The sequence below is a fragment of the Oscarella lobularis genome, chromosome 3 (genome assembly GCF_947507565.1).
Source record: "Oscarella lobularis chromosome 3, ooOscLobu1.1, whole genome shotgun sequence".
Classification (NCBI taxonomy): Eukaryota; Metazoa; Porifera; class Homoscleromorpha; order Homosclerophorida; family Oscarellidae; genus Oscarella; species Oscarella lobularis.
The window spans coordinates 1855513-1881435 of NC_089177.1; the positions used below are offsets into that span (position 1 = coordinate 1855513).

Sequence of the window (25923 nt, forward strand, 5' to 3'; positions counted from 1 at the left end):
ATACGTGGGAAAGACTGCTATCAAAGAAGACGGAACTATAGACTCAAACAAAGATCACAAATGTGATATTCGTAGTTAACTATCCCACTACTGGTCCAATAAAGACTTTCACTAACTTCTCTTGTTCGCCTATTCGTTGGATTCAATATGTCACCATTCATCGTCCATTGACGACAATCTGCAAGTATGCAAAGTGGAAGTGTATTATGATGAGAGAACAGGTAGAGAGTGTCTCATATATACAGCATTACGTTGAGAATATTTCTTTATTTAGCTGACGGTGTTGCTATAACAACGAAGAATCATACTATTAGAAGCATTGGTGAAGTTGCGTCGTGCGGCTCACCAAATGGAGACTTTCGTCCGATATGGAAATTTCCAAATGGAACAAAGGTTTCAACAAAGACGTCGGCAGATATTCGACAAGTCAATGATTCATCATCACCCGGATACAAGAAACTGCGTTTAGAATCTTTCATCTCTCCAAATGGTGACTACAAATGCGAGTACATCGCAAATAATGCTACAAAAACGATAACGGTCAATATAGTGTGTAAGATGACACAGAATTAAAATTACTTGATGTGGATATGTAATTTCTTTGTAGTTGATTGTCAATCAACTCCATGGTCAGTTTGTTCGGTGTCATGCGGACGCGAAAAAAGGACAAAGATTACTGCTCAATTAAGGGGTAGCAATTGTTCCTCTATTCAGTCGTCAAAAGACTGCTTGGATACAAATTGTAAGCTGTTTTCTAATATTACTACAGTAGTAGACGCGTGTCTAATTTACTCTAGGTGATATAATTGATATGACGAATGCAGTTGCTACTCATGGTCCAGGGGCTACGTTGGTAGGAGGACAGACAACGTTTTCAGCGTCACTGGCTATAGATGGGGAAGTGATGGGCGATTTATGCGCTGCAACTTTGTTGTCAACTTCCCCGTGGCTACAAGTCGATCTAAAGACGGCTTATTTGATTACAAGCGTTGAAGCGTCATTTTATTTGAACCGAGGAGACGGCGCGACTGTGCGAGTAGGGAGTAATTCGGCTAATAATATCAATGTTAATCCGAAGTGCGGTCAACCAATTCGCAATTCAGCGACTGGAAAGTGGATTAGAACTGTTTGTTCTCCTCTACTTTGGGGACGATACATCAACGTACAGAAAATCTCATCAACAAAAAGTTCTTTAAGTGTTTGTGAATTGAGGGCAAGCTACAGTAAGGAAATTAATTAAGCCTAATTATTTTAATTAATCAGTTAATCAATAGTCTTTTAGAACTTGACGTTGGCATTCTGCACAACGATTCTTCTATTGCGTCTGAGTCAGTTTACTCTTACGCTGGGAAACCGCTTCCATTTCCTGTTCTTTGCGGCGTCAATCCAGATCCAACCAACTTTAATTCGTTGCTCAAAATTCAGTGGGAATTTGGTAGGAATGGTAATCGTATTCCTGCTTTGTCATTAAATCCTGATATTGGGCAATCTAAAACGAGTAATATAGAAAAGGTTCCGTTAGTGGATCAAAACTATTCGTGTCATTTTGCGTGGATTAATCAAGCACAGAAAAGTCTCGTTTTCAATCTGAATATTAACGGTGAACAGCGAGCATAACAGATTGCCACTCTATAAATTATAAACGTGTGTTTCTAGTCGATTGTACGTGAAACGAGTGGTCAGTATGTTCTGGACAATGTGGCGTGGGAACGAGATCTCGAACAGCAAATAAGTCAAAACATCGCCGAAAATCGTGCACTGGATCTTCAACGAGAGCCTGTGACACTGGAATTCCGTGTAAGTGAAAGAGAAAAATTTTTAAACGACGTAATGTAACCGCATTATTTTGTGAAGGCACTCCCACTCCTGTTCAGAGTTTGGTAACAGTTCAGGAAGGGCAGCAAGCTATGTTAGAATGTGAATCATCGCAATATCGTCAAGTGGCAACATCTATTACATTCGAGTGGTTCTCAAAGATGGAGTGAATTTGACCAATCCTTCTAGTTCATCTGTTCGTGTGGCAAACGGAAGAAGATACAGAGGGACACTGACATTAACGTCAGTCAAGAGGACAGACGCGAGCTCATTGTACACGTGCAAGGCTCGCGGAGTACGCGGTCTCAGTGGAGCATCTATGGCAATAACGCTTGATGTCACTTGTAAGTCCCTCGCAATTCAGTTGTATACGATTTAATTGTTTTTCTCTTTAATTAAGATGCTCCTCATAATGTCAAAGTGAAATCAAACTTCAGCGTGTTTGTGAAAGAAGGACGGGTAATTCTAAGTTGTAGAGCCGAAGCGAATCCTCGTCCTCATCAATACTCGTGGTGGAAAGACGGTCAACTACAAGCTGAGTCAGGATCGCAGTTTTTGATTTTAACTTCAACTTTCTCTGGCAATGAAACATACAAATGCGCCGCGACCAATTCGTTGGGTTCGTCCATGCCAGAAAAATTCGTTTTCAGTCTTAGTAAGCCACGTCTTCTCGCAGCATTACGTCTAAGGGACTAATGTTTTATATTATAGTACCGCAAAAGTGCACTGGACTGTCGGGTACTAGTTCAGTTGGTGGCTCGATCAGCTTGACGATTTCTTCTTTTCTTGTCAACGGTAATGCGGGTGTAAAGAAGTACAAGGTACTCTACAGGTTGTTTGGTTCCTTGGGTGTTTGGTCTGCAGTAGTCGAGCTGACTTCACCAACAATTACTATCACAGATCTTATACCATTTACCACATACGAGATTAAAATAGCTGCGGGGAATGAATACGGATATGGACCAAACAGCAGCACAATTAAAGTTCAGACAACTGAAGCAGGCACGTGGCGTTTACTCTTCAATTAAATCTGTTTTCAAGTGTGTTTTCTTTTGTAGAACCCGGGCCTCCGCAAAACGTGAGCGCTGTTCCATTGAGTTCGCACAGCGTTTCTGTCTCATGGTCGCAGCCTATCACTCCACATGGAATTATTGCCGTGTATAAGATCTACTATCGAGCAGCGTCAAAAGCTAAACAAGAGGCAGCGGATAACGAAGTCGTCGTTGCTGTGTCAGGATCAGAAACGACTCTAAGTCTGACAAACCTCTCACCTTTCACTGTCTACATTATAAAAGTCACGGCTGCAAACGTCAGACAAAATGATGGTAAATTTCTCGATGGAATTGCAAGCAACGAAATCTCAGTACAAACAGCCGAAGCAGGTACAATGTAGAGGATTGCAAAGTCCAGCAGTGATAAGTATTCTTCATACTCACAGCTCCGTCAGTTCCAGTGAATCTCATTTCAATTCGTTTGACGTCAACTTCAGTGACCATAAAGTGGACCCGACCCGAATTTCCTAATGGAATAATCAGAAGTTATACGGTGGTTTACGAAAAAGCTGCTCCAGAAAATGATCCTTATAAAGTTATCACTATTGAAGCAAAGTATCTGTCGGTGAATCTAACAGATCTCGAAGAGTCGGTTGACTACATTGTGTGGGTACGTATCACAGTGAGCCGCTATGTTGCGTATGCGTTATTTCGAATGGCAGATTTGCGCTATAACGATTTCTCCTGGTCTTTATGAAAGTATTGCTGTGAGCACCGCATCAGAAAGTTGGACTATTGAAAATTGATTTTTCATTTGTGAACGTTTTTTTCGATTTCTAGTGAACGAAAAGAGAACTTGTCTGGGGCGCCGTTGTTCAACTCTGTTACGGTAGCATTGACTATACTGCTCGTCCTCACTCTCGTCGTCTTTAGTATCCTCCTTTTGGTCTGCGTTCGTCAGCGCCAAACTCTAAAGAGATTCTTGTCTGACAGGAATGAGAAAAATGTCTATGAAATTCCAAGCAAAGTGGGCGGTAAACTTGAAGGCGACGTTGTGCCTCGTAAAATGACGCAGTCCAGCGCGTATGAAAACGTGTCTTCAAAGAACCAAAAAAGTACATGTGATCGATGAATTTGATATATATATGTGTGTGTAAGCTAATTTTTGTACGTATAGCCAAAGAGTCTGTTGACGAAACATATGCTGAAGTAGGTGCACCAATGAAAGACACAAGTCTTTAGACAATTTAGAAGTAAACTTTGTCTTCGTTTTCAATTTTTTCGTCGAGTTATCTTACTCGTAGGTCGACCTGCCAATGCCTCACACCAGCCAGGTAAGATTTAATTGTGCTACAGGCCTTGCCTTCTAGCGCTAGAGCCGTGCAAAACCCCGCAAGCAACTGTTCTGATGCGGGCAACGGCGTCAATCCCCGCTGGCGGCAGAAACGGGCAAAATGATGCTCCCCTGTGCGGTACCCCTGGCGAGTGGAGTCTGCCACGCCAAGCGCAGCAAATTCTCAAACTGCGATCGCCAGTCTTGCCGTATCCAGTTGATCCGCCGCTGCTCCAACAGCTCCCATAGCGTTGGCGGCACAGGGAAGCTCTCCTCGGCTATCTGCGGACAGAATCTCTTTTTCTCCAATACGGAGTGCCCCCGAGACAGCGCGTCCGCGTCGTGATTGAGCTTTCCGGGTAAGTGCCGAGCGCGCAGAGAGAAAGAGAACGCCGCCTTTATATACTGCAGCGAGCGCAACAGCGGCATCAAGGTGGCATCGCGGGATGTCCCCGAGTTGACTGCCGCCACCACCGTGGAATTATCTGATTCCAAAAGCACGACAGCGCCCGACCACTCACTTCCCCAGACCGCCGCCGCCACCACCACCGATAGCAGTTCCCTGAGGGCTATTCGCTCCGGGCGCCAAGCCAAAGACCACGGCGCGTTAAACCACCGCGAGCCGGTCACTGCCGCGCACCCCCACGACCCCGAATCATCGGATTGCACCCAAAACGTTGGCTGGGCCGCGATAGACGCAAAGAATACTCTGCCGTTCCAATGCTCGAGGAACAGGCTCCACCACAACAGGTCCGCTCTTGCCTCCGAGCCAAGACGCAGAACGTGGTGCATCTCGGGGCGCCGCATCGACAGATCGATGAGCCGCCGCACAAATGACCACCCCGCTGAGATGGCCTTCGCCGCGTGATGCAGGAGACCCACCAGCGACAACAACTCTCTCTTAGTAGCCTTTTTGCGCGCTCGCCACTGCCGCACAAGACCCTGCACCCGAAGGAGCTGGTCCCGCGGCAGGCGAAGCTCCTGCGCCCGCGTGTTCAGCTCCAAGCCCAGGAAAGAGACACACGTCGCCGGGCCCTCCAGTTTGTGCAGGGTCACGGGCACTCCCAACTCCTCGCACGTGCGGAGCGCAATCTCTCTGTTGGACCAACCCGCCGCAGTGTTGGGGGTACCAAAGAACAAAACAATCATCCAAGTAGAGCACGCCCTCCTGCACGCCGCGCTGGAGTAGTATCCACAGCAGTGCGTCGGCGACCGCCGAGAAAATGATCGGTGCCGACCGGAGCAAAAACGGAAGCGCCTTGTCTATAAACACGTTCCCCTGCCAAGCCACGCCTAGAAGGTACCGGTCGGCCGGGTGTACCGGAACGATCCGATACGCGCTTTGAATATCGAGCTTAACGAGGGACACCTCCTTTCCCATCCGCCAACAGATGCGCACCGCTTCATCCACGCTCACGTAAGACACCGAGCACGCCTTGGGGGAGATTCCGTCGTTGACGCTACCGCCTGGCGGAGACGATAAGTCTAAAATAAGCCGCCACCGTCCCGGCGGGCTTGACTTTGGAATGACGCCGAACGGACTGACATGGACCCCCGCCTGATTTTGAACGGGTCCTCTCAGAGTACCCGCCGCCACTTCGTCCGCGATATAGCGCCGAACCACATCCGGGTGCTCCGCTGCCGAGTGCATATTACACCTCAACCTCGAACGCGGGGTGCAGCCGTCGTCATTGCCAATGCGGAAGCCGTTTGCCAGGCCCTCCACCAGCAGATTGGCAAAGTCTTTATCCGGATAGACCGACAACGCCGCCTGCCACGCCTCCACTATTATCGGAGATGACGCTGGAGCTGCCCACTCCGTTGGCAGCGTCATCCGCGCCGCGCCAGCCGCCTCCAGTTCCCGCAAGGGAGGCAGGAGAACGTGAGCACCACCGGCTAGGCCGCACGCATCTACTCCAGAACATCCAGTAATTAGCATTTAATTAGCAACCATGCCCCGCGCGTATGCAACCCTCAGACGAAAGCAAAACAACGCAATCGCCACGCGCCCCATGCCACCAAAAGAAAAAAATGCAAAACCCACAAACCGCTTGTTCACACCACGCCCCAAAGGGGACGAGAGAACGCAACGAAAGAAAAAACACCACTTGGTCCGGCCCGCCTACGGCGCTCGCGCTGGTGTCGCCAACTTGCACGCGCTTGCCTTGTGCCCCACCATGCTGAATTGCTGCAATTATGCATAAAGACGCAACCGGCCCCGTAGGAGCAACCGTCCTTCCCAAAATTGAACAGCTTGCAAGTCTGTTGCTTGCGTTGCTGCTTTGTACCTTTATTCCTTTACTTGCGGTAGATCCCCTCAGACGCCGGCGCAAGCGCGCTGTCCTCCGAGGCGTGGTCTGCCTCGAGGCAAAAATCGCACAAAGGCGGAGCCCTCGCCGGCCTGTTCTTCTCCGCCAAGAATGAGCCGGGGAATAGGGCAAGGTGCAACGACGACCACGCCTTCGCCGGGTTCGCTGCCGCTTGTGCCCGAAACTGCCGGTCGCAGTCTAACCAACCAGAACCCCCGCGACGTTGCGCTTCGCCAACGAGCAGGCGCAGGTACGCCATAAGCTCCGTTGAGCGCTGCGGCTGGGAAGACAAAGTCACCGCCGCGAAAGCGGCGAAGGCCTGCACCCAGGAGAGCAATGACGTCAAACGCCGCATCGGGGTGCGGGAGGCAAACCAGCCCGCTGCGATACCCCGCTCGGCTTCGCGTCGTCATAGCTCGACGTTATCCGGCAGCAGTTCGAAGAAGTCGACAAACTCTCCCTGAAGAATTTTATCGACCAACCTCCCCGGCACCGGCGTTAAAGCATCGCCCAACGGGAACGGAGCGGCGCAAGCCTTCTTTGCTGGAGGCGGTCCGTCCGACAAAAACGACGGAAGCCACTCCGGAAGTGCCACTGGCGCTGACGCAACCAACTCCGGCTGCGCTAAGGGCGCCGCCACTCTCGCGCCGGGCAGCCACGACACTCCCGGGGGAGGAGGCTGACCTGCTGTCACCGGATTGGCCGTAGCGCTGGCTATTCTTGGCGCCTACACTTCATTCCCCGTTCGTGTGGGCGCCACTGAGCCTCCGAGAGAGAACGACGAGAAGGACGCCGACCGCGCGCTCGCCGCTCCCTGCGCGCGCCCAAGACCAGAGAGAACGCTAAATGACGGCAAACTGCCCAACGCGCCGCTGCCGCCACCCGCTGCAAAGAAAAAACAGGCCAAGCCCCACCTCCCGCCAACATCCGCCGTAGGTGTTGCGCGCCAAATGAGCCCGCCTTGGCCGAACGCCAGCGCCAAAGTCCGATCGCCACGGAACGCCCTCCCCCGCAATCGGGAGCGCCTTTACCGGGAAAGGGATAGAGGAAAGCCTACCTGCGCGATCCGGGACGACTTCCGAAACCACCGACCGAATCGCTGCCCGTCCGCCGTCTGAATCCAGACATCCGAAGTCCGTGGAAGCGCCGACCCTGACGCCTGAGACGACGGGTTTGCCGGGGCTGTCTGGGCGATCGGCGCCGCAGAAGAGACGGAGGGAACGGCCGACAATACAGTGGCTGAAGGTGCACTCAGCGGCGCCGCCGATCGCGACGGAAGGCTCGCCTCCGAGCGCCGGCTGGCGAATAATCCCATGGGCGACGAGATCCCGAGGGGGTCGTCGCGCGACTGACTGCGAGTTCTCATCGATGGAAGCATAAAGTAAACGAAGCAAAAGAAAGGCACCTATCTCGCGTGCAGGCTAGTGCCCCAATGCCCTCTCTACCCGGATCGCGCGCCTATACCGCCGCGCGCGCCACATTTCCCGCCCGTCACGAATATCAACCGCGTCTAACGGTGTGCGTTAGACTTCACTTTTCGAGCCGAGCGAGCCAATCACAGGTCTCGTTTCCAATTAGGACACACGTACACTGATTGGGCGAGGACCTAACTTCGTTTAGCGACGAGTAACTTAGTTACGGCGTACACTACGCCGGGTTCCGATGTAATACATAGGAACCCGGCGTAGTGAAGGTTCGCTGCTTTTCCGGCGTGCCTTCTCCTTCAGATCTTCGCGTGAAGTCGTTGGCTATCTCAACGAACACGAGAGAACGTCAGCGATTGGGAGCAGACCTCTTGCGGGCCTTCATGTAACGCTCGCGCAACGATGTCCGTACACGCGCGAAGAGATTTCCTTCGTTTAGGAACTTCCGCGACTGTTTTATCGAGTAGGAGTGCCCATTAGGGGAAGGTTTGTTAACGAAGTTAGGTCCGCGTCCAATCAGTGTACGTATGTCCTAATGGGAATCGAGACATGTGATTGGCTCGCTCGGTTCGAAAAACCACGTGATCTGCACACGGCTTTCTACAGAGTGCGTCCAGACCCTCTCGCCAACCCCAACCCCCTTAACGCGCGAGGGTCTGGAGTATCGAGGCTGGGGCGGCTAGGCAGGGGGTTGTGCGCTACCGCGCGCTAGAGACACACCTCTTTTTAAAAGTCGTTTCTTTCTGCTCTAGCAGCAGAAACCAATACAAACACCAATTTGATGAGATGCTTTTGAAGGTAGATTACGGCGTGTGGGGTTTTGGTGACGTCCACTGGCTTCCTGCGCGACTTACCACCGTCTCCCTTTTTCCGCGTCTACTGCCTAAACCGTGATTGTTCTGCTTTCGCTTTTCTTCTAAATGTCTTTCTACTGCCTGTCTAAAAGTGGTCGATTTTTGATTCACAGTCCGACTCGTCTTCTAGTAGGCTTTCTTCAATGACGACAAATTTTAGGCACCAGAAGCCGACTCGAAAAGTGCCTAGTACAAATATCCTAGTAGCTTAGATGTTGTTTGCCACTTTAGGACTTCGGGCGGCAAAAAAAGCCTCGTCGGGCGCTAGAGAATCGAGTCCTCACGTGCAGCTTCCGGCTACTAGATGAGCTACATCTGCTCTCCTCCACACTGACCACAGCTGCTTATTTGGACAAAGAAGGGTCAAAGCAAAGTAATTCCGCGTTCGTAAGCCCGTTGTCGGTGCAGGTCAGCGAGATATAGACCCAATCTGAGACGAATGGCTCTATAACTGCAAACAGCCTAACTAAAAAGAGTGAATCAAAAATCGGTAGCCTTCTTCAGCCTATCAGACGTCGATTTGAGCAATAAAACCTAGTACACGCTTAGAAGTTTACGCCGGTTTGGCGTCGCAAAAGGGGCGGCTCACTTCTGCTAAACTATACGTTCGGTTGACAAAAACACCGCTTGAGACTTCATTTCGTAATGTAACTAATAGTGTGATGTAGCGAAATCAACGGACTGCTAATGAAAAACGTCTATTTCGAGGAATCAGGGGGGTTGATCGTTAGCGCACTAGGCTGCACGCCCTTTCTTGAACCTCGATTTCTACCTTCTAACGAATCTTTTTCTACCACCTAAACAGTTCGGCAAAGGTTCTTTTCTCAGTAAAAATAGCCCGTGGCTTTTCCGAGTGCTTTCGTGCTCTTTTTACGGACTTAGCTGTCTGTACCTAAAACAGCTCCGTGACCTTCGCTGCTTTTTGCTAAACGTATTCCATCTATTGAAATCTTTGCCTTAGGCTCTTGTAATGCCTTCCATGACTCGTGGCGCCTAATTTTCTCTATCCTTCACGAACATACGGCCTGTTTAGGCGATCGAACGCCACACAAACACTCAAAGCCATGTTTGCTCAGCCGTTTATCTAGAGTTCCTTGATAAAATACTTAGCTATCCCTGGATGCATTTTTTGGACAATCATTGTTTTTTTTAGCCAGCACTAGTTGTCATTCACCATTATGCAAGTTCCATTACGCGTGTAATGGTATCTAAAATTTAGCTTGACGCCTAAAGAACATAAACGACGGCGGAGGAGATAATGAGCATGTCTCTGTCTTACGAGCCGACGTTTTGACTCAGAAAATTGAGAATCAAAAGTAAACGAACTTTACACTTACCGCCGCATCATAACATCGATTCAGCGTCTCCACCTGTGAACTCATCTGCTGCAGTCTGATAACTGTATTTGATAACTGTCAGGTACCAGGCACGAGGCGAAACGAGTTGAGATCGTCTTCCGACGTCCATGGCTTCCATGGCAACAAACTCTTCTTATACACGGGAGGCTGAGTATCTCGAGGCCTAGCGGTTCTCGCATTTCGACGACAGTGTTTGGAAGAGGGACTCAGACCAGCTCCACTCAAGTACACTTCATCCGAGCGGCAAACTTGCGGGTCGAAAGATTTCATCGCTTTTTTTCGTATGAAAAACGAAAAACAAACAGCGCCACGAGTTACGGCCTGAAGCTCCATCCCCTAATGCAGCCGAATGTCTTGCAAAAATCTAAAAGCCAGAATTTGTCTCTAGCGCACGGTAGCGCACAACCCCCCCCACCCCTGAGACAATGGCGAGTACACAATTTACGCTTATCCCAAGACTGTCTTTACTGCCTCACCAATCGTTAACCAGATAAACGTTGTTTGCATTGTGTATTCAGCACACCAGGTGGAATAGGTTGACCAGGTTGACCAGGTTGAAGAGGTTGACCAGGTTGACCAGGGTAGAAAAGGTTGACCAATTTGAAGAGGTTGAAGAGGTTGAAGAGGTTGAAGAGGTTGAAAAGGTTGAAGAGGTTGAAGAGAGTTGAAGAGGTTAACTAGGTTGAAGAGGTTGAAGAGGTTAACTAAGTTGACAGGTTGAAGAGGTTGAAGATGTTGAAGAGGTCGAAGAGGTTGAAGAGGTTCAACGGTTCAACGGTTGAACATTTGAGGGGTTGAGGGGGTGAACGGTTGAGGGTTGAACGGGGCGTCTCCATGACCAAGGGCTAAGTCGACGGAGAAATGCTAGCTTAGGCTTTGCATGTCTGTCTGACCCCACGACTCAGCTGCATGCAGCTTTCGCTTGCTCTGTCAAGAATACACTCTGAGGGCGTTTTTGTCGAAAATAATTTATGAATTAATAATTTGGGAATTAATCCTGATCGTCATTCGATTTTCCTTTTTTGTAGGTTTCAGCAACATTCGCAAGTCTTTTCACAACAACAAACGCTTCGGGTAGCTAGAAAATTTAAAAAATGGTGTCAGTATTATAGAAAGAAATCGGAGCTCAGCACACTTCGTAATTCTGCGACAAGTAGATACCGATCACCATTCCAAGGCCTCCACCTGCCTAAAAGCCACAGATACGGAAGTTCGGCGAAAACCGAAAGCACTGTACAGTACCAGAAAGGAGAAGATCTTCACCATTACCGCAGATTGCAGAATGTGCTAAAGCGCGCTAAAGTCTCATGGCGATTCCTCGTTTTTCCAAGGTTTGGAGAGCGTTCTCGACGGCAATCCGTCAAGAATGGCGAAACTCTGTTTTGGAGAAATTAGCACGAACTAAGAAACGTGCGTGCACTGAACGGAGCCATCCTACTTGACCGATTCGTTTTTTAGTTCTTGTTCCACTCAATGTAATTCGCCAAGAATGGGTTACAGACGGCAACTGGGCTTCGCACGTCAACCTTGTGGCTCGGCACTATGGGATTTACCAGCATCTCTTTGGAGGAGTCGAATTTCTGCCCAAAGTCGACATGACTATCGAATACGGCTGTAGGCGAGTGCACGCAGGAAACCACGTGGCTCCGATTGAATGCAAGGATCCTCCGATTATAACCTATGATAGCAACTCTCTATCAGACGGTGGTGGTAGAAACAATAGCTGGTGGACTCTACTGATGTCCAATCCAGGTAGGATGGGCTCTCGATTTGGTGAATTGCCAATCCAAATCTATGGTTGAAATGGCTGCTTAGATGGAAATGCGTGTGAGAGCGACGCTGAAATGCTGCACTGGCTAGTGTGAGGCTTTGTCGTGGCAAAAAAATTGCAAGAATTGATCTTTTTGAATTCTGTTTCAGGTATAACATTCCTAGGAATCGAGTCAGTGATGGAACTGTCTATTGTCCTTACCTGACTCCACTACCAGCACGAGGTACCGGATTTCATCGAATAGTCTTCATCCTATTCAGACAAAGAGAAAAGATGGACCTGCCTCAGAAAATCATGAAAGCGTATTTATATATACGGCTGTAGCAGAGGCTGAAAGTGTACAACAGTAGGCTTCCCTTCTAGGCTACATGATAGAACGTTTGTGACACGGGACTTCTGGAATGAGCGAAAAGCTATTTTGCAGCCCGCTGGACTTCATTTCCTTCAGGCAAGCTGGGACGAATCGGTTTCTGATGCCTTCGCAGATTTAGGTAAACACCAGGACTGCGTGAATATTTTACTGATTTATAAACTCATAGGAATAGCTGAGCCAACGTATGTTATCCAAGAACCTAAAACAGTAAGGCAGAAGAAGCGAGAGAGGCTTAGAAGAGTGCATACTAACAGATACCGAGACATAAATACGTAGTTTTCTTTTTGTTGGTGTAACTCACTACGTTGCAGAATAAATGTCGTTTTGCCGAAGCAACTTCTGAGCTCTTATAAGGTAACACCTTACTTTTTTTCGCCCACGTAGGAACGTTCCAGAAGGAAATATTTAGGATAGGTAACTGCGGTTCTGTCTCTTGATCCTAGGCGACTTGAATGGATGTTTTCTGAATTCTCCTCCTCCTCTTCAACAAACGGGAAAACGACGTTGGGTCGCAGAGCCAGTGAAACGCAGCGAGCAAATCCCTGCAAAAGCGATGAAGGAAAGGCATTTCTCGATTGCATTTCGATGACAGGAAGACGAGCTAAAACAAAAAAAATGACGCCACTGAGGAGATGTGGCCCTCTTTATCACCGCACTGATAGCCAATGACGTTTCCCTTTCCGGATGACATTTACTGCAATGAGTTTCTCCTAATCGCGCCAAACTGGTTCTGAAATAAAAAATGCAACGTAAGCAACGAAACAGGCGTTCTGGTCTCTTTACTTCGGAATTCTCGGTAGAGTTAGTATGGTATTTTTCTTGGGCTCTTCCGCAGTGGCCTCTGCTTCCGTTCGCGACTGCATTGCCCTGAGTCTGCAAAAAGTCATAGTGATAACAATGAAAAAACTAATTAGATTCTCCTACTTCTCTAATTCTTTTTCGTGCTCAATACGGACAAAGTAGTTTATGACATCAATCGGTTTGACCGATTCGGCTATTTCTCAAGTGAATAGAGAGCACTCTGTCCAATCAATGCGCTTACCGGTACTTTCATCAATGGATTTCATGCGTTCGCTTGCTTTGGTTTGCTAAAGAGAACGTCTTTCAGATACTGTACCTAACTAAGCATAGCCTGATAACCTTTTTCCTTGGGCTAACCATACCTCCCCGCCTTCCTTGGATACTGCCAACGAAAATCGTACAAAGCCGTACAGCTACAGGGACTTCCCCTACCTTCGAATGGCCGCGTTTCCTTGAAGCTGCCCTACTAGGTGACGATTATAGTGTCCGCACCAGCGCTGAAACCAATCCGACGCCATTGCTGTTAGCCGACTTTTACGGTTTTCTTCTTCCAAATTCTAGAAAGAACATGTAACGGGCTCAATTTTCCTAATTCAAAGTTACCCAGATATCCCAAGAATCCAATTCCTTCGGGATAAAATACTGATTTTGATCGTCAAGGCCCATAGAGAGAAAATACGTCGCGACTACCTCTCTAGAAAAAAGTTTTCTCGTACAGCATAGCACAGCGATTGTATTGCAAAGTACCTCATCTCTTCATCCCCGTCTATAAACTGAACAATTAGTTCAACAACGAAAAAGGCATCTACAGCGTCAATCCCAAAGAGAAGCCTTAGGCACTCTAATATAAACTAATAGGAACTAGAAATGTTGAAATTCGAAGTCAAAAATTGCAGAATGTACCAATTTCTCCTCTTCAACAGCCGAATTAAAAGCAATGTCTCCTCTCAGTTGAGAAGAAAGTGACCCTATAACGATGCTTTTATTAGAAAATCCCTCCTGCTGATAAAGGATGTGAAGAGCCTGCAAAAAGAACGTTAATTGAATAAGATAGACTTCAAAGTAGAAATTGCCTTGACAATATCCGTCTTCATAGCTAAGTCAGACGATCGCCGCAAGCCTTGCGACAACAATTCAACAAAGTGAGAGACAGTCCACGGCATGGGAAAGTCCTACGAAAGCCATGAAGCACTTCTTTCGCACTTGCACATTACTTACAGTTATACTGACTCCCGGAAACAAACTCTCAAACCATGAATGGCTCATAAATTGTTCAATAAATTGCGGAACGGTCGGTTGCGGTCGCGAAGGCGGAGTTGGCGTTCGGGACGGAGTTGGCTTTCGAGGCGGAGGGCTAAACGCTTGACGTTACCAAAACGACTTACTATTTTTAGAACCTCCTTACGTTGGATCTTTGGGTGGAGTAGGAGGAGGAGGTGGCGGTGATGGAGTCTTCGGTTTGGGGGCAACAAACTTAACGACTTTTTTCTGCGACGAAACTGGAGGCAGTCGAGCTTTCGGCGGAGGAGTAGCGGGAGGAGTTGGCTCAGGGCTCGGTTCTTCTGGTTCGGGGTTTTCATCTAATGCCGCGCGAAGGCGGTCCATGAAGTCGCTCTCCCCTACCGCGCCGTCATTTTCATCGTCTTCGTCTTCAACGACATTTTCGTTTTCAGCGTCAGCGCGCTTTTTTGCTAGTAGAGCAAGCTGCTCCGCTGAGAGATCTCGCGGTTTCCAGCGAGATCGCATCTCCTCGATGTCTTGTCCTTTCAGAAAATCCTTCAAAATGATTGAGTTGGGAATGTGACAGTCGGGAGCGATGGAGTAGGGCGGCTCATGTTTTGCAAGGGGAGGAAAGAAGCGATCCGGAGAAGACGGTCGCTGAAACGGTTCTTCGGCTAAAATACGAGAATATACGAGAATCATCAATTCATAGACGACTTAATTAACGCAGAGGCATCAATACATTCAGTCCTCGAATCCAGGTCTGTCCTGTAAGCGTCGCGATCAAATTCTTCATCAGGATCGAACTGAAAAAGAAAGATGACGGTCATAATTCGGTAGGCTGTTTCATTACTGCCCGACACCGTAAACTAACGAGGCTATTTGTATACGGGTTGCCTATTTTCTAGAGGGCTCTTGTGCTCACCTCGACTGATACAAAGTCAGGACCCACTATATCATAGTAATCCCGCCAAGTTTTCTCTTTCATTTTATTAGAAAGGCTGACTTTGAGCTGCGCAAGAGAAAGTCCCTCTAACTCGAGTCTGCAGTTGCCGTTTTATCACCTTTCCCCGTTCCCTTGCGAAGTCGCCGTCTCTTATGCGAGTTATTTCCTCGTTTCGTTCAGACAGCAAAGCCATCATCTGCAAAAACATTAAATAAAATTCAAACACGAGAATCGCTCTGAGAGCTCTTCAAACAAATTTAAAGCTGCGCTTCGATTTTGGTTGGCTTATGCTTTATACCATTTCTTTGGTCTTCATTTCCTGCCTATATTCGTCGCTCTCCAAATGAGAAGGAACATCACTAAAAGGACTGGATCGATCGACACTAAATATCGTATTACATTAGCAAGAACGCTTAATTTCTGTTAAACCTTGGCGTTGTTCGAACAGGTACAAGACGAGTTCTATCAGTCTGATCAGGAAACTGGTCCAATATAAGGTCCCTTGTGCGCTCGAACGGAACGCTTGCAAAGCGCATACTGACCATGCGCTGCAAATACGATTTTGGTAAAACTGAAAAAAAAAATCACACGGTGATGCAAAGAAGGCAAGGCGTACCATTACCGAATTCAGTCTTACATTTCCTAAAGTCGATATTATAAAGTTGACCTTCAATTGACACTACCAGACTTCCCCTAGCACTCGAGAAAGCTACCGCTTCCGGAATAGCATTCAGTTGGATTTCTCTGGAAGGAGGTCAATCAGAACCGCGGCGAGGCCTTCATCGGTCATTTCGTTCACCTCAAAAGCTTTCCCTCGTCATTCCACACTCGCACAGTCCCGTCCACACTACACGTCGCAAATATGTGAATCTTTTCGCAACACGAAAGAGCGAGAACGGCATCGTTGTGGTCTTCGTCAGGATCGTGAAAAGCTCGACCTGTAGCGTTAAGTAGCATTAAATGTTTCCCTCTATCACCCATTCCAAGGTAAGCTTAAACTTTTTTTGGCAAGATTGAATGCTGTCACGGCGTAGCTCGCACTTGAAGGATTTTGAAATACGGCGAAGAGGCTCTCTCGCACAATTGCCATGTGAGACGACACCTGCGGACAATAGAACGTCAGGAGCGGCGAGAAAGGATCAGCAGAAAACGGATACAGCCTCCACACTCTTAAAATTTTATCTAAATTTGAATGAAAAAAGTAATTGCAGACTAATGTCAATTTCATTAATTAGTACCATTGCCGAAGGTAACTACGACGTCTCTATTGGAGTTCGCCGTCATAGCGCTTATTTCACCTTCATGAGCCTGAGAAAAATATCTAAATCAGATTGGATTCATTCTCGTCTTATATTCCTACTTTCACGCTACTGCTCGTTTTCCCGCTTTTACTGTCCAACCAAACTAGCAACCCAAAGGTTGTGCCACCAAGCAATAGCGTTCTATCCTGAGGAGTGCCGACATCTCGGCCTCCCTGGGCTTGCAAGGCAACCCCCAACCATTTATCCCTTGCTATAGCCTCTTGTAGCATTTCCTATACGAAAGGGAGTAAATGGCTAGCTACTTTCCCCTTTGTTCTACCTCATCCATAGTGTATTCATACATGAACAAGCATACTAATCTCCCTAAAATTATCTGAAATTGATATTAGCCAAAAAAAATAAAGCTTTCCTTTTACCTATATTGCTCTCTGTTTCTAGTAAGCCTACACGTCTAGATGGATGGGTCTTAGTGCTAAAAGCAAACACCTTTCCGCTATCACAGAGGCCAAATAAATCATCTAGGAAATGACCTAGATGTATCCACTTCCCTAAGAGCTTCTTTCCTCTAACCTGTCTGTGGAGCATAAGCTAAGTCCCTGACACTTTCGCTAATGGGCAATAGAGCGGTGCTTATGATGTCTCCACTGGCAGGCGATAGAACATGCATTGCTCCGTTGTCACATAGCGCCAAAAGTCTTCGAGGCACCTACGAATTTAACGTACTATCAGTACTAGTACATGTAATACGCCACGTACTCGAGGGTGATTCGTATTCAGAAGTTTTTTTACTGGAGATCTACGCAAGCAAACAGTCTTAAACAGCATCAACATTTAGTCGGCCAACTAACCCAAGTTTTGCCAAAAAACTGTGAAGTTGATTGATAATCCACGTGTCTATGCAATTTGACGAATAAGAATAGAAACACTTGTGGTTTGGATGAACAGCAAGTCCATTAACAGGATGCATTGTTTCTAGCCTAAAAAGGACAAAAGAAGTGAAGCTGAATGCGTTTAACCCAAGCCATCAACTTCAGACTTTTCAATCTCGTCTCCAGTGTCTAAGCACCAAACACGTATAGTTGTGTCCTCTGATCCTGTAATTAGGCGACGTCCGTACGGATGCATAACCAGGGAGGACACAGATTTCTTATGTCCTGCAAAGACGCGCTGAAGTCGAAACTCTTCATTCCATACTTTGACTAGAAGCAAGACAGCTATCACAGGCTGTACAAAAAGAAAAAAAGAACCTAACCTGAGCCATCCTTTGCTCCAGTAAAAATCGCCCCCAACGCAGGCCAAAACAAAAGACTCGTTATAGGACGAGCATGAAGCTCTCTGTACGTTTTCAGATGCTTCGCTTCGTGAAGATTATGCACCTACAATGCACAAACGCACGCAGGATACATTTATATTATCTATATCCAACACATGCTCACGTGGACAGCTGATCCGGAAACGACAAAAGAACGCTGAGAACGACTGGCTACTTTTTCCAAGTGTAAACAGCAAAGCTTCTCATTCAAACGCATCCCACCCTATAAAACAAGTTTTTCCTAAATTAATTTAAACAGAATCTGAGCTCATTACGCTGATCTCCGTCCGAGGTACAATTATTTTTGATCCCCTTCGAAACATCCAACACTAGAGACGAGAAGTCTAAAGGCCCACTTCAGAATCTTAAACTTTTACAGTGACATTGCCTTGACCACAGGTCACTATTTCATTCGTCAAGTCATTATAAACAGCACTAAAGAAAATATACCTTACGCTTAAAAGATTACGTAAACACAGTATTGCTCTACCAGGAAATCTCAGTAGAGAAAGAAGTTTCAAATATGATATGAAATTGATGGTCAAAAAGCTATGACATCAAACAACAACGATTTCGCTGCATCATAAACGTTCACGACATCAAGTCTACCTTTAGCTTTGTTCCCCGATATCCAACATACTGGTTGCTCTTCGACGCGTACACGACACCACACAAATCGACGCTGAAGGGAATTCGCGTCGAATTTCGTCGCGCGTTCCAAATCTGAATTCCCCTTCCGTCCAGAGCAACGAGAACGTTTCGGGGTCGATGAAAGACGACCTGTCGAATCACGTTGTCGACCCGAAGCCTCTCCCCGGGAACGACGCCGTGCCGAATTTGAGTATCAAGCTCCATTTCTTCGCTTAGTGCCGAAGACGTAAATGATCGACGAGAATTCATCGATTGACGCCGTTCGTGCTGCAAAACACCACCCGCGGGGCTTTGTACGTCCATTTCGAGGGAGGATAGCAACCGAATAGCCGGGCCTTTCGAACATCAAAACACTCTCCTTTCTAACGCGCGTTTGCTTTGTATCCGACACGCCCTCCTCAGCCATGGCGTTCTTGAGCGGCCAGGACGGCCTCTGGTTTGTCTGGGATCCGTGCGGCATCATTTGCGTAGCTTTCACTTATGGTCTCATCGTTTTCGCTGACATTATTCTGCTTGTGACCGTCATTCTGCCGAGTCCGACCGCTTTTATGGCGCTCGCCTATCTCGTCTTTCACCTCTTGACGTTTCTCGCCGTCGCGTCTCACATGCGAGCTATGCTAACTGATCCTGTAAGCACACAAATTTAGAATTACAGTAGCAACATCCGCATCGGCAGGGTGCGGTTCCGCGCGAATCGATCAGCGCGGAAGCGGTTCAAGTGAGAAATAGCCAGGGCGAAAATCTGCGTCACTGTCGAACATGTCAAACGATAAAACCTATTCGAGCACATCACTGCAGGTATCCATACTTTTGATTGGGTAAGCGGGAAGGCGAAAATTATTTAGTATCTGCCACCGCTGTATAAGAAAGATGGATCATCACTGTCCCTGGTGAGAGTGCGTATTTCGTTCAATTTTGTTGTTGACGTTTTGTCACAGGGTTAACAATTGCGTTGGAGAAAACAATCAGAAATTTTTCGTGCTTTTTACTGTATGTATTCAGCTGGCTTAATTAAGTACATGTTTTCATCTTTTTTTTGTAGTTTTATATATTTGTTATATCTATCTTCGCTCTTGCTATGGGAGTCTACACAATGATCCAATGTGTGTCAAGTGATTTTCAGGGTATGATATATAGTAATTTATACACTCAGTGTTCATTTAATGACTCGATTCAATTTAGGCTGTGGTGTGCTCTCGCGCGGCGCATCGTTTCTCTTTCTTGTTCTCCTTCTTTTCGAATCCGTCCTTTTTGCTCTCTTCACTCTCATCATGTGCTTGACTCAACTCCATGCAATATGCACTGACGAAACGGTAGGACGGCGCGGATCTCTTCACTACTGGTAATCAGTTTTAAAGTCGTCATTTCATTTAGTACATAGAACAGCTGAAACGAGAAGAGAAGAAACGAAGAGCATCTCTGTAAGAAAAGATCAATACAACACTGGTTGTTTGAAAGTTGTGCTGTAGCGTGGAAAATCTTGAATGCGTTTTTGGTGGCAAGGCGTCACTCCAGTGGCTCTCTCCTTTCACAAGGCCACCCTGCTATCTTAGGAAACGCGAACCCCGGCTTCTCCACGAAGTTTAATCTGAAAAAAGTGTCACTAGTTTGCATGGTACAGTAGCTTCTTCCACTTGTTACGTTGGTAGTTGTCGTATGTAAAGGTCACTCACTAATCGATACCAAATTTTGTTTCTTATTTCAGGCCAGGCCCTTTTTCCCGGATGTCTGGGAGAGAAGGTTAGGGAAGGGCCTGACTTTGTAGTAGGATTCTTACTTTCTAGCTTCTTTTGACGGAAAAAGGATGCTGATTGCCAATTCAATTTGTGTGCGAATTAGCCTCTCAATTACGCGCTGTGCACGTAAGAGTTTCAGTTTCCGTGAAATCTCGTTTACATTTCTGGTTTTCTGCCATTGGTTGTTGATAGCTCTCTGCGCACACCCAACAGTAGTATGACCGGTATGACCTGGTTGCCGTCGTGCCACGTGATCGATGATAAGCGTAAGAGCCGAATTGGTCGAACCGACGGCTAAAAAAGCGTTAAAAATTGAAAAGTGCAAAACCAAATAAAAATGACGAAGTAAAGTCTACCTACTACTTTGAATCTCTAAAAAATCTTCAAAGTATCTTACCACTTGCTGACTTGATGATTCGGCCGTCAGTTTCGTGGAGTGGAGTTCATTGAACTCCACTCCACGAAACTGACGGCCGTTTCGGTGATGGCTGCTCTTTGTGCTTCCCCGGCGGCTTCCTTATCCGGAACCCAAATGCATAGATGTAATTACTGTACATCCATGCTCCATGCTAGCTGGCCCTTGCTAGCTAGCATGCCTGTCTGCCTGTCACGTGCGCAACAGAGCACGTTCCCAGTGGCAAGTTCCAGGGCATCGCTTTAACGCGCGCTTTCTCCACTGCAAACGGCTAGCTTCGGCACAACGGTATTCGTTGTTCCCTGATGTCGGACGAATTATCGATAGTGGACGCTCATGTGACGTCTATGGGTTCACTACCGCTCGTTTCTCGCCTCGTCACCGTCAACCTTCACTGCAATTCGATTGTTCGAATGGAGAACTTGGATGCGCTGCGACTTCTTACTCATCTTGATCTTTCATCGAACAAAATTAAGCATATGACAGGAATGGACAATCTCGCATCTTTGCGAACGCTTAATCTCGCCTGCAATCGAATTGGAATCGTCGAAGGACTCAAGGAACTGAAGTAAGACGGTAGACTTCACTGTAAAGATCTCTTAGCACATGAGTGCATGGTGTGGTTTTGTTCGTATTTAATTACTGTAATGTGGTAGAGCCTCGTAGTACCCAGAGATTGTCTCGGCTCGCTCAGGCGAGGAAGGTCTGGCTACGAGGCTACTGTATCTACGTAGGCAGGCGTTCACGCGCTCATTTGCATATTCTAGGCGTCTGAAAAGGCTCGATCTTTCTTTCAATCGGCTGACGTCAGTGTCCGGCTTGGGTGAGCAGGCGGGCTCCCAGTATTCGCTTCAATCGATTTTTCTGCATGGAAATCAGATTAGAGCGCTTGATCATGTAATTCAAAGTATTTCTGGACTTGAGCATATGAGGGAGTTGAGCCTTCGGGAGAATCCGCTGTGCAAGGCAACTAACCAATGGCGTTCAATGCTACTGGCTTCCCTTTATCATCTTGAAATTCTTGATGGGGTGGATCATAAGGGAAAGGGAATGCTTACAGTGAGTGAGGAAGATAATTTGGAGGACATCCCTGGCATTCAACGATACTTGAAATACCTAAGGACGTCGTCTAGTGCAGCTGAGGCAAGAGTGTTAAAAGAATATGTAGCTTGTTTGCAGGTCATGTGCAGCCAATTGTAGCTTTTTTACAACAATTCTAATATTACCTAGTACTGAACCACAGCTGCTTAATTGATTAGCGAATATCGATTATTTATAGCTTTGTTTTGTTAGGAATCTAGTCAATCTACTGCTGTTAATACGCCTCACATTGATGAAGTTCTAGAGAAACATCGTTCCAGTAAAATTTTGAGCCATGCTTCATTCTCTGAATCGTCTAGTCATGGGCGTATTCCTCTAGAAAAACAACGTCAGCAGCATTCACGGGCAAATTTAATTTAAATATCGATTGTTTTTCCTTTACCTTGGGATCTTGTTTGTAGGGTGATGATCGGCTGAAGGAATTGGAAGAGAAACTGATTGCCATTGCTTCTCAACAGGTAACGTTATTCCTCAGAAAAATTCTTTTTTGTTTTGTGCGTTCACTCTTTCTCTAAGGCTGCCATACTAAGTGCTCAATCACTGAAGGAGGTGGAAGCGGAAAGTGGGACATATTGTTCAGCGTCGGAGAAAGAGAAAGGCAAATTCGTCTTTCTTTATTGATGTCGTTTTTAGTTAGAACTGTGTTTTAGAGGGCGATATTACTACGAGTCAAAAGACGCGTAGACGCGTTGGACTGTCATCTCATAACACAAAGAAATCTTCTGGGGATCACGAACCGTTATCGCCGTCTTCGTCGCCGACACAAAAGCGATTGACGTCAGTAGAAGAAGATAAACGACGGAGAAATGCAATTGCAAGGAGACGTTTATCCGAACGCAAAGCGACAACAAGGGGACCTGCAATGTCAGAAGTAAGGATCATTAGTTTAGGTGTTCATCAAAACATGGTCTCTCACAGCTAATAGCCGAGTTGGACGAGGAACGAGATAGGCGTTTTAAGGCGGAGCAGGCGGCTAGAAAACTAGTTGAACACTTGAAGTTACTGGAGCAGAAGGGTACAAGAACTAAAGGAGCGGCTTGGATTGCAAATAAGCCAATCAATTTTTTAGTGTCAGAGCAGCAGCAGCAGCAGGAGACAGTTCTTGTTAAACTCTCACAGTTGCAGCTAATTCTGCGTCAGGAGAAGCAAAATAGGGCCAATTTTCAGGATCAGTACGAGAAAACGCGGGTACCCATGTCTAAATCAAATGTAGGAAGGTTTGAACTGCCGTGCTCTAGTCTCGAGCTGCGGAGATGGAAGAAGAGCTTTCGTTGCGTCAAGAGCAATTGGAGGAGTATCGACTCTCCTTGAAAGATCTGGAAACTGCTACTGCTAAATTGGAAGCGGAGAGATTGCAGGAAGAAGCCAGTTGGGTAAAGAACTGTGAACTCTCCTTTACTTATACGACTTAAGTGATTGTGTAGAAAAAATCGAAGTATGAGACTCAAACGCGTCTTCAAGCCATGAAACATGAATTAGAACTGAGTCGTGCAAGCATCAAGCAGTATAAAGAAGAGGTAGAAAAATTGCAGCAACTTTTGGCTGCAAGAGAACAGGAGCACAGGTAGAGTGATTACGACAAACGTACGGAACACGTGTTGATTTGAATCTAAGGGTTGAAATGGCGTATCGGATTGACCCGAATCGCCCCGAAATAAAGGCGATTGTTCGACTGGAATTAGAAAGGGAGAAAGAGCGGTTTGAATACAAGATAAAACACTTGGAAGAGAAGTTGCGTGAGAAAGACGGAGAATACATTAAACTGGAAGATGAATTTCGCATGGCGTTGCACATTGAAGAAAAACGCTTCCAGGAGGTAAGCTGCATGGAATGAGGGCGTTTCCTATGATGATGTTTATCAGCTTCAAGCTGCGTTTGAAAAGGCGGCCGAAGAAGGAAGTACACATAAGAGGGCAGCTCGGTTGGCGAGCGAGAAAGAGGCGAAAGCCAGTGCAATGTTGGCAGAAATGACGACGGTTGGACTGTTTCAATTCTTGCGTCAGTAGCAATCCTTTGTTTGCAGATGATAAAGGAGCAAAAAGAGCGAATAGCTGCTCTGTCAAAGTCAAGAAAAGAAGCCGTTGAAGATTATAAGGTGGGTGAGAGACGACAGGAACAGTTCCTCGACACCTTTATCTCGTCAGGGACGGTGGGACGAGAGCGAAGCAAATCTTCAGAAGGCAAGGAAAGAGTTGGTTCGGCTGACGGGAGTTGAAGAGGTGCCACCCGTCCACGCGAAGAGGCTATTCTTGATTAGCACTTTGTCTCCTCGTAGGAAAAAGGGAAGTTGATGGGACAGATAGCTGCTCAAGAGTCCGTGATCGAAGGACTAAGACAGGAGAGAAAATTGTGGGGCCACGAACTGGCTCAGCAAGGTTTGAAAAAAAAGAAAAAATTCAATTCTTCTGCACTCCTGCTTTAGGTGCGAATCTGGCTCAAGATCGCGGCAGGATGGAGTCGGAGATAACGAGCCTTCAAGCCGAAGTGACCCATCTTAAGCGACAGACGGAAGTACGTGACCTTGCTTCTGCTCCTGCAGCCTGAGAGAAGGAAGACATTTTGTAGAGAGATGCTGATACGATATTGATTAAATCCAAAATGCTGGAAGATCAGACAAACACAATCAGGCAGTTGAAGCAGGTACAGCCACAAACAGATAAAATGTCAATTCACTGATTGCTTCCTACGCGTTGTTTCTAAGACCGTAGCACAACACGCTGAAGAACTAAGTTCCTCGAAAGACCAATCGCAAGAAATTTATCAAGAATTGGAATCTCAGAATCGCGCTCTCCAAGTCAGTTAAATTAACACGGCGTTTCTCTCAACATCTCACATCTGTCCTTAGGATCGCGTTGAAGTGCTGCAAGAGAGGAAAGAAGATCTGAAACTAGAATTGGCTACTACGAAAGAAGATCTTGATTGTTGCAAATCAAGTCACAAGTTCCGAACAAGTTTCTGTAGCTGTTCGTGTCATCCTTTTAGTCATGTTTTAGGAAACTAAAGGAGCAATGGGACAGTCGACTTGAGGCTTTTCGCGGTCTGGAAATTGAAATGCAGAACGTCAAAGAAACTTTTGCGTCAAAAATTAAAGAGTTGACGGACTTGAAGCGCAAGGCTGAAGAGGAAAGCAGGTGCCTAGTTCCGGTGTGCATGTGCGCTGATTTGTAGGGCTTTATGACAGAGCTGCAACGTCTCGTCTACGATCTTGTGACGACGCTTTTCGGCGACAGTTGGATGCGAAGGAACAAAGCCACGAGACGGAATTGGATCATCTTAGAAAAGAGATGCAGCTGGAAGTGGATATAGCCCATAGAAAGGTCATATTACTTTCTTAGCAGACGCAAAGTAGTGTATACAGTATGGTTTTCGACAGGTGGCGGATGTTGAAGACGAAATGAGGGTGATTTTGACTGAATCTGCGAAGGAACGAAAGCAAATGGAATCGCGACTTCTCAAGCTTAGCAGAGCTTTTCAAGAAGTGGAGCAAGGACTGGATTAGTGAAGGCAGAGTCTGTGGGAATGGGTTCGAGGGTTCTCAATAGTTTTTGTACAGCCAGGCATAGACGCGTCTACCTATTTGGTCATACCATAGGCCTAGATGGGTCATTCATTGATGCTCTAGAAGACGCTTTTAGCTCTGTACACTCGTGCACCGTTTCAGCACGGATACAGTAGTTAGTATCCGTGGTTTCAGAGTGTCGATCGAACCATAGATGTATGAGAGACCTGAGAGAGCCCCTGAGAGACCGGCGGCCTGAGAGAGAGCAATGTGTGCATGCGTGGAGCTTCGAAGATCACCTGATTCGTGCCCAAAGCGAAAGGCATTCTTACCATGGCTGACGACGTCGCTCGTGTCGCGCGTCGGTGTAGCGAAGCGCGCGAAAGTCTAGACCTTGATCTGAACGACTGTCGCCTCATGAGAGTCCCCGACGCTGTGTACGCTCTCATGCGAGAAGTGCCTCTAAGAGGAATCACACTCTGCAGTAATCGCATCAAAAGACTTCTTCCTAGCTTTGTGAACTGTTTCCGCGGGATTCTCGGTGAGAAAAGCCAAAATTGATCGAGTCGAAACCACGTACCGGTATTCGCAGAATTAAATCTAAGCGGCAATCGTCTTTCTGCTCTTCCCGACGAAATGATTCACATGGACGCTTTGAAGTCGTTAGATTTGTCGTCGAATCGATTCACCGAGTTTCCTATCGTCATTTTCTCCCTCGCTTCCCTCGAGAGGATCTCAGCTGCAGACAAT

At 47.0% G+C, this 25923-nt stretch overlaps 5 protein-coding genes and 1 long non-coding RNA gene across 9 annotated transcripts; 5 read left to right on the forward strand and 1 right to left on the reverse strand.

Annotated features, from left to right (window-relative positions):
• The first annotated feature begins 51 nt into the window (after positions 1–51).
• Positions 52–744, forward strand: LOC136184212 (uncharacterized). Its single transcript, XR_010669319.1, has 3 exons — positions 52–221; positions 275–553; positions 608–744. It is a non-coding gene; the product is annotated as an uncharacterized lncRNA (long non-coding RNA).
• A 972-nt stretch (positions 745–1716) lies between these two features.
• On the forward strand, positions 1717–4111 carry LOC136184211 (neogenin-like). The gene is made up of 8 exons (XM_065971069.1): positions 1717–1797; positions 1855–2159; positions 2216–2470; positions 2527–2817; positions 2874–3197; positions 3254–3477; positions 3530–3593; positions 3648–4111. The coding sequence occupies exons 2-8, from the start codon at positions 2135–2137 to the stop codon at positions 3698–3700; spliced, it is 1236 nt and encodes a 411-aa protein (XP_065827141.1). The 5' UTR covers positions 1717–1797; positions 1855–2134; the 3' UTR covers positions 3701–4111.
• A 7120-nt stretch (positions 4112–11231) lies between these two features.
• LOC136184501 (large ribosomal subunit protein mL38-like) lies at positions 11232–12561 on the forward strand. The gene is made up of 6 exons (XM_065971406.1): positions 11232–11495; positions 11544–11837; positions 11901–11946; positions 12006–12158; positions 12220–12347; positions 12396–12561. The coding sequence occupies exons 1-6, from the start codon at positions 11393–11395 to the stop codon at positions 12503–12505; spliced, it is 834 nt and encodes a 277-aa protein (XP_065827478.1). The 5' UTR covers positions 11232–11392; the 3' UTR covers positions 12506–12561.
• LOC136184500 (uncharacterized) lies at positions 12485–18730 on the reverse strand. 2 transcript variants are annotated; one of them, XM_065971404.1, is made up of 35 exons: positions 18381–18730; positions 18262–18320; positions 18149–18206; positions 18047–18100; positions 17896–17994; positions 17712–17835; positions 17496–17658; positions 17308–17436; positions 17216–17255; positions 17030–17165; positions 16876–16977; positions 16779–16822; positions 16558–16731; positions 16436–16505; positions 16197–16379; positions 15997–16135; positions 15835–15941; positions 15627–15768; positions 15496–15580; positions 15316–15393; positions 15177–15263; positions 14994–15057; positions 14436–14925; positions 14249–14384; positions 14104–14202; positions 13934–14053; positions 13778–13881; positions 13634–13724; positions 13463–13587; positions 13370–13412; positions 13272–13317; positions 13154–13223; positions 13013–13102; positions 12886–12959; positions 12485–12830 (listed from the first exon to the last, which is right to left on the reverse strand). In XM_065971404.1, the coding sequence occupies exons 1-35, from the start codon at positions 18723–18725 to the stop codon at positions 12592–12594; spliced, it is 4209 nt and encodes a 1402-aa protein (XP_065827476.1). In that variant the 5' UTR covers positions 18726–18730; the 3' UTR covers positions 12485–12591. The 2 variants fall into 2 exon arrangements, with proteins under 2 accessions (XP_065827476.1, XP_065827477.1); XM_065971405.1 differs by having other exon boundaries at positions 12881–12959.
• Positions 18731–18804: 74 nt separating this feature from the next.
• LOC136184269 (palmitoyltransferase ZDHHC3-A-like) lies at positions 18805–20245 on the forward strand. Its single transcript, XM_065971134.1, has 8 exons — positions 18805–19051; positions 19099–19220; positions 19268–19312; positions 19361–19412; positions 19465–19546; positions 19605–19735; positions 19797–19843; positions 19892–20245. The coding sequence occupies exons 1-8, from the start codon at positions 18827–18829 to the stop codon at positions 20007–20009; spliced, it is 822 nt and encodes a 273-aa protein (XP_065827206.1). The 5' UTR covers positions 18805–18826; the 3' UTR covers positions 20010–20245.
• A 599-nt stretch (positions 20246–20844) lies between these two features.
• On the forward strand, positions 20845–25266 carry LOC136184714 (leucine-rich repeat and coiled-coil domain-containing protein 1-like). Of its 3 annotated transcripts, none has more exons than XM_065971650.1 (23): positions 20845–21141; positions 21341–21716; positions 21867–21933; positions 21994–22019; positions 22076–22132; positions 22191–22272; positions 22325–22545; positions 22593–22689; positions 22744–22862; positions 22913–23047; positions 23099–23238; positions 23289–23490; positions 23537–23650; positions 23698–23769; positions 23819–23893; positions 23950–24049; positions 24097–24185; positions 24240–24314; positions 24376–24468; positions 24520–24614; positions 24668–24805; positions 24856–24991; positions 25048–25266. In XM_065971650.1, the coding sequence occupies exons 1-23, from the start codon at positions 20879–20881 to the stop codon at positions 25171–25173; spliced, it is 2898 nt and encodes a 965-aa protein (XP_065827722.1). In that variant the 5' UTR covers positions 20845–20878; the 3' UTR covers positions 25174–25266. The 3 variants fall into 3 exon arrangements, with proteins under 3 accessions (XP_065827722.1, XP_065827721.1, XP_065827723.1); XM_065971651.1 differs by having other exon boundaries at positions 21056–21141; positions 21341–21396; positions 21453–21716; positions 21867–22019; positions 25048–25264; XM_065971649.1 differs by having other exon boundaries at positions 21867–22019.
• The last annotated feature ends 657 nt before the right edge of the window (positions 25267–25923 follow it).

Excerpts from the sequence above, each read along its gene's own strand:
- LOC136184211 (XM_065971069.1), top strand. The coding sequence starts at position 2,135 with ATGGCAATAACGCTTGATGTCACTT. Across the intron at positions 2,818-2,873 it reads AGTTCAGACAACTGAAGCAG|AACCCGGGCCTCCGCAAAAC; the intron begins GCACGTGGCGTT and ends TTTCTTTTGTAG. Across the intron at positions 3,198-3,253 it reads AGTACAAACAGCCGAAGCAG|CTCCGTCAGTTCCAGTGAAT; the intron begins GTACAATGTAGA and ends TCATACTCACAG.
- LOC136184501 (XM_065971406.1), top strand. The coding sequence starts at position 11,393 with ATGGCGATTCCTCGTTTTTCCAAGGTTTGGAGAGCGTTCTCGACGGCA. Across the intron at positions 12,159-12,219 it reads CCTCAGAAAATCATGAAAGC|GCTACATGATAGAACGTTTG; the intron begins GTATTTATATAT and ends CTTCCCTTCTAG. Across the intron at positions 12,348-12,395 it reads TGATGCCTTCGCAGATTTAG|GAATAGCTGAGCCAACGTAT; the intron begins GTAAACACCAGG and ends ATAAACTCATAG.
- LOC136184500 (XM_065971404.1), bottom strand. The coding sequence starts at position 18,725 with ATGGACGTACAAAGCCCCGCGGGTGGTGTTTTGCAGCACGAACGGCGT. Across the intron at positions 16,380-16,435 it reads CGTAGTTACCTTCGGCAATG|ATAAAATTTTAAGAGTGTGG; the intron begins GTACTAATTAAT and ends ATTCAAATTTAG. Across the intron at positions 14,203-14,248 it reads TTCCGGGAGTCAGTATAACT|GACTTTCCCATGCCGTGGAC; the intron begins GTAAGTAATGTG and ends TGGCTTTCGTAG.
- LOC136184269 (XM_065971134.1), top strand. The coding sequence starts at position 18,827 with ATGGCGTTCTTGAGCGGCCAGGACGGCCTCTGGTTTGTCTGGGATCCG. Across the intron at positions 19,052-19,098 it reads GAGCTATGCTAACTGATCCT|GGTGCGGTTCCGCGCGAATC; the intron begins GTAAGCACACAA and ends CCGCATCGGCAG. Across the intron at positions 19,736-19,796 it reads CAATATGCACTGACGAAACG|TACATAGAACAGCTGAAACG; the intron begins GTAGGACGGCGC and ends CATTTCATTTAG.
- LOC136184714 (XM_065971649.1), top strand. The coding sequence starts at position 20,879 with ATGTCGGACGAATTATCGATAGTGGACGCTCATGTGACGTCTATGGGT. Across the intron at positions 21,142-21,340 it reads GAAGGACTCAAGGAACTGAA|GCGTCTGAAAAGGCTCGATC; the intron begins GTAAGACGGTAG and ends TGCATATTCTAG. Across the intron at positions 22,020-22,075 it reads AACGTCAGCAGCATTCACGG|GGTGATGATCGGCTGAAGGA; the intron begins GCAAATTTAATT and ends TCTTGTTTGTAG.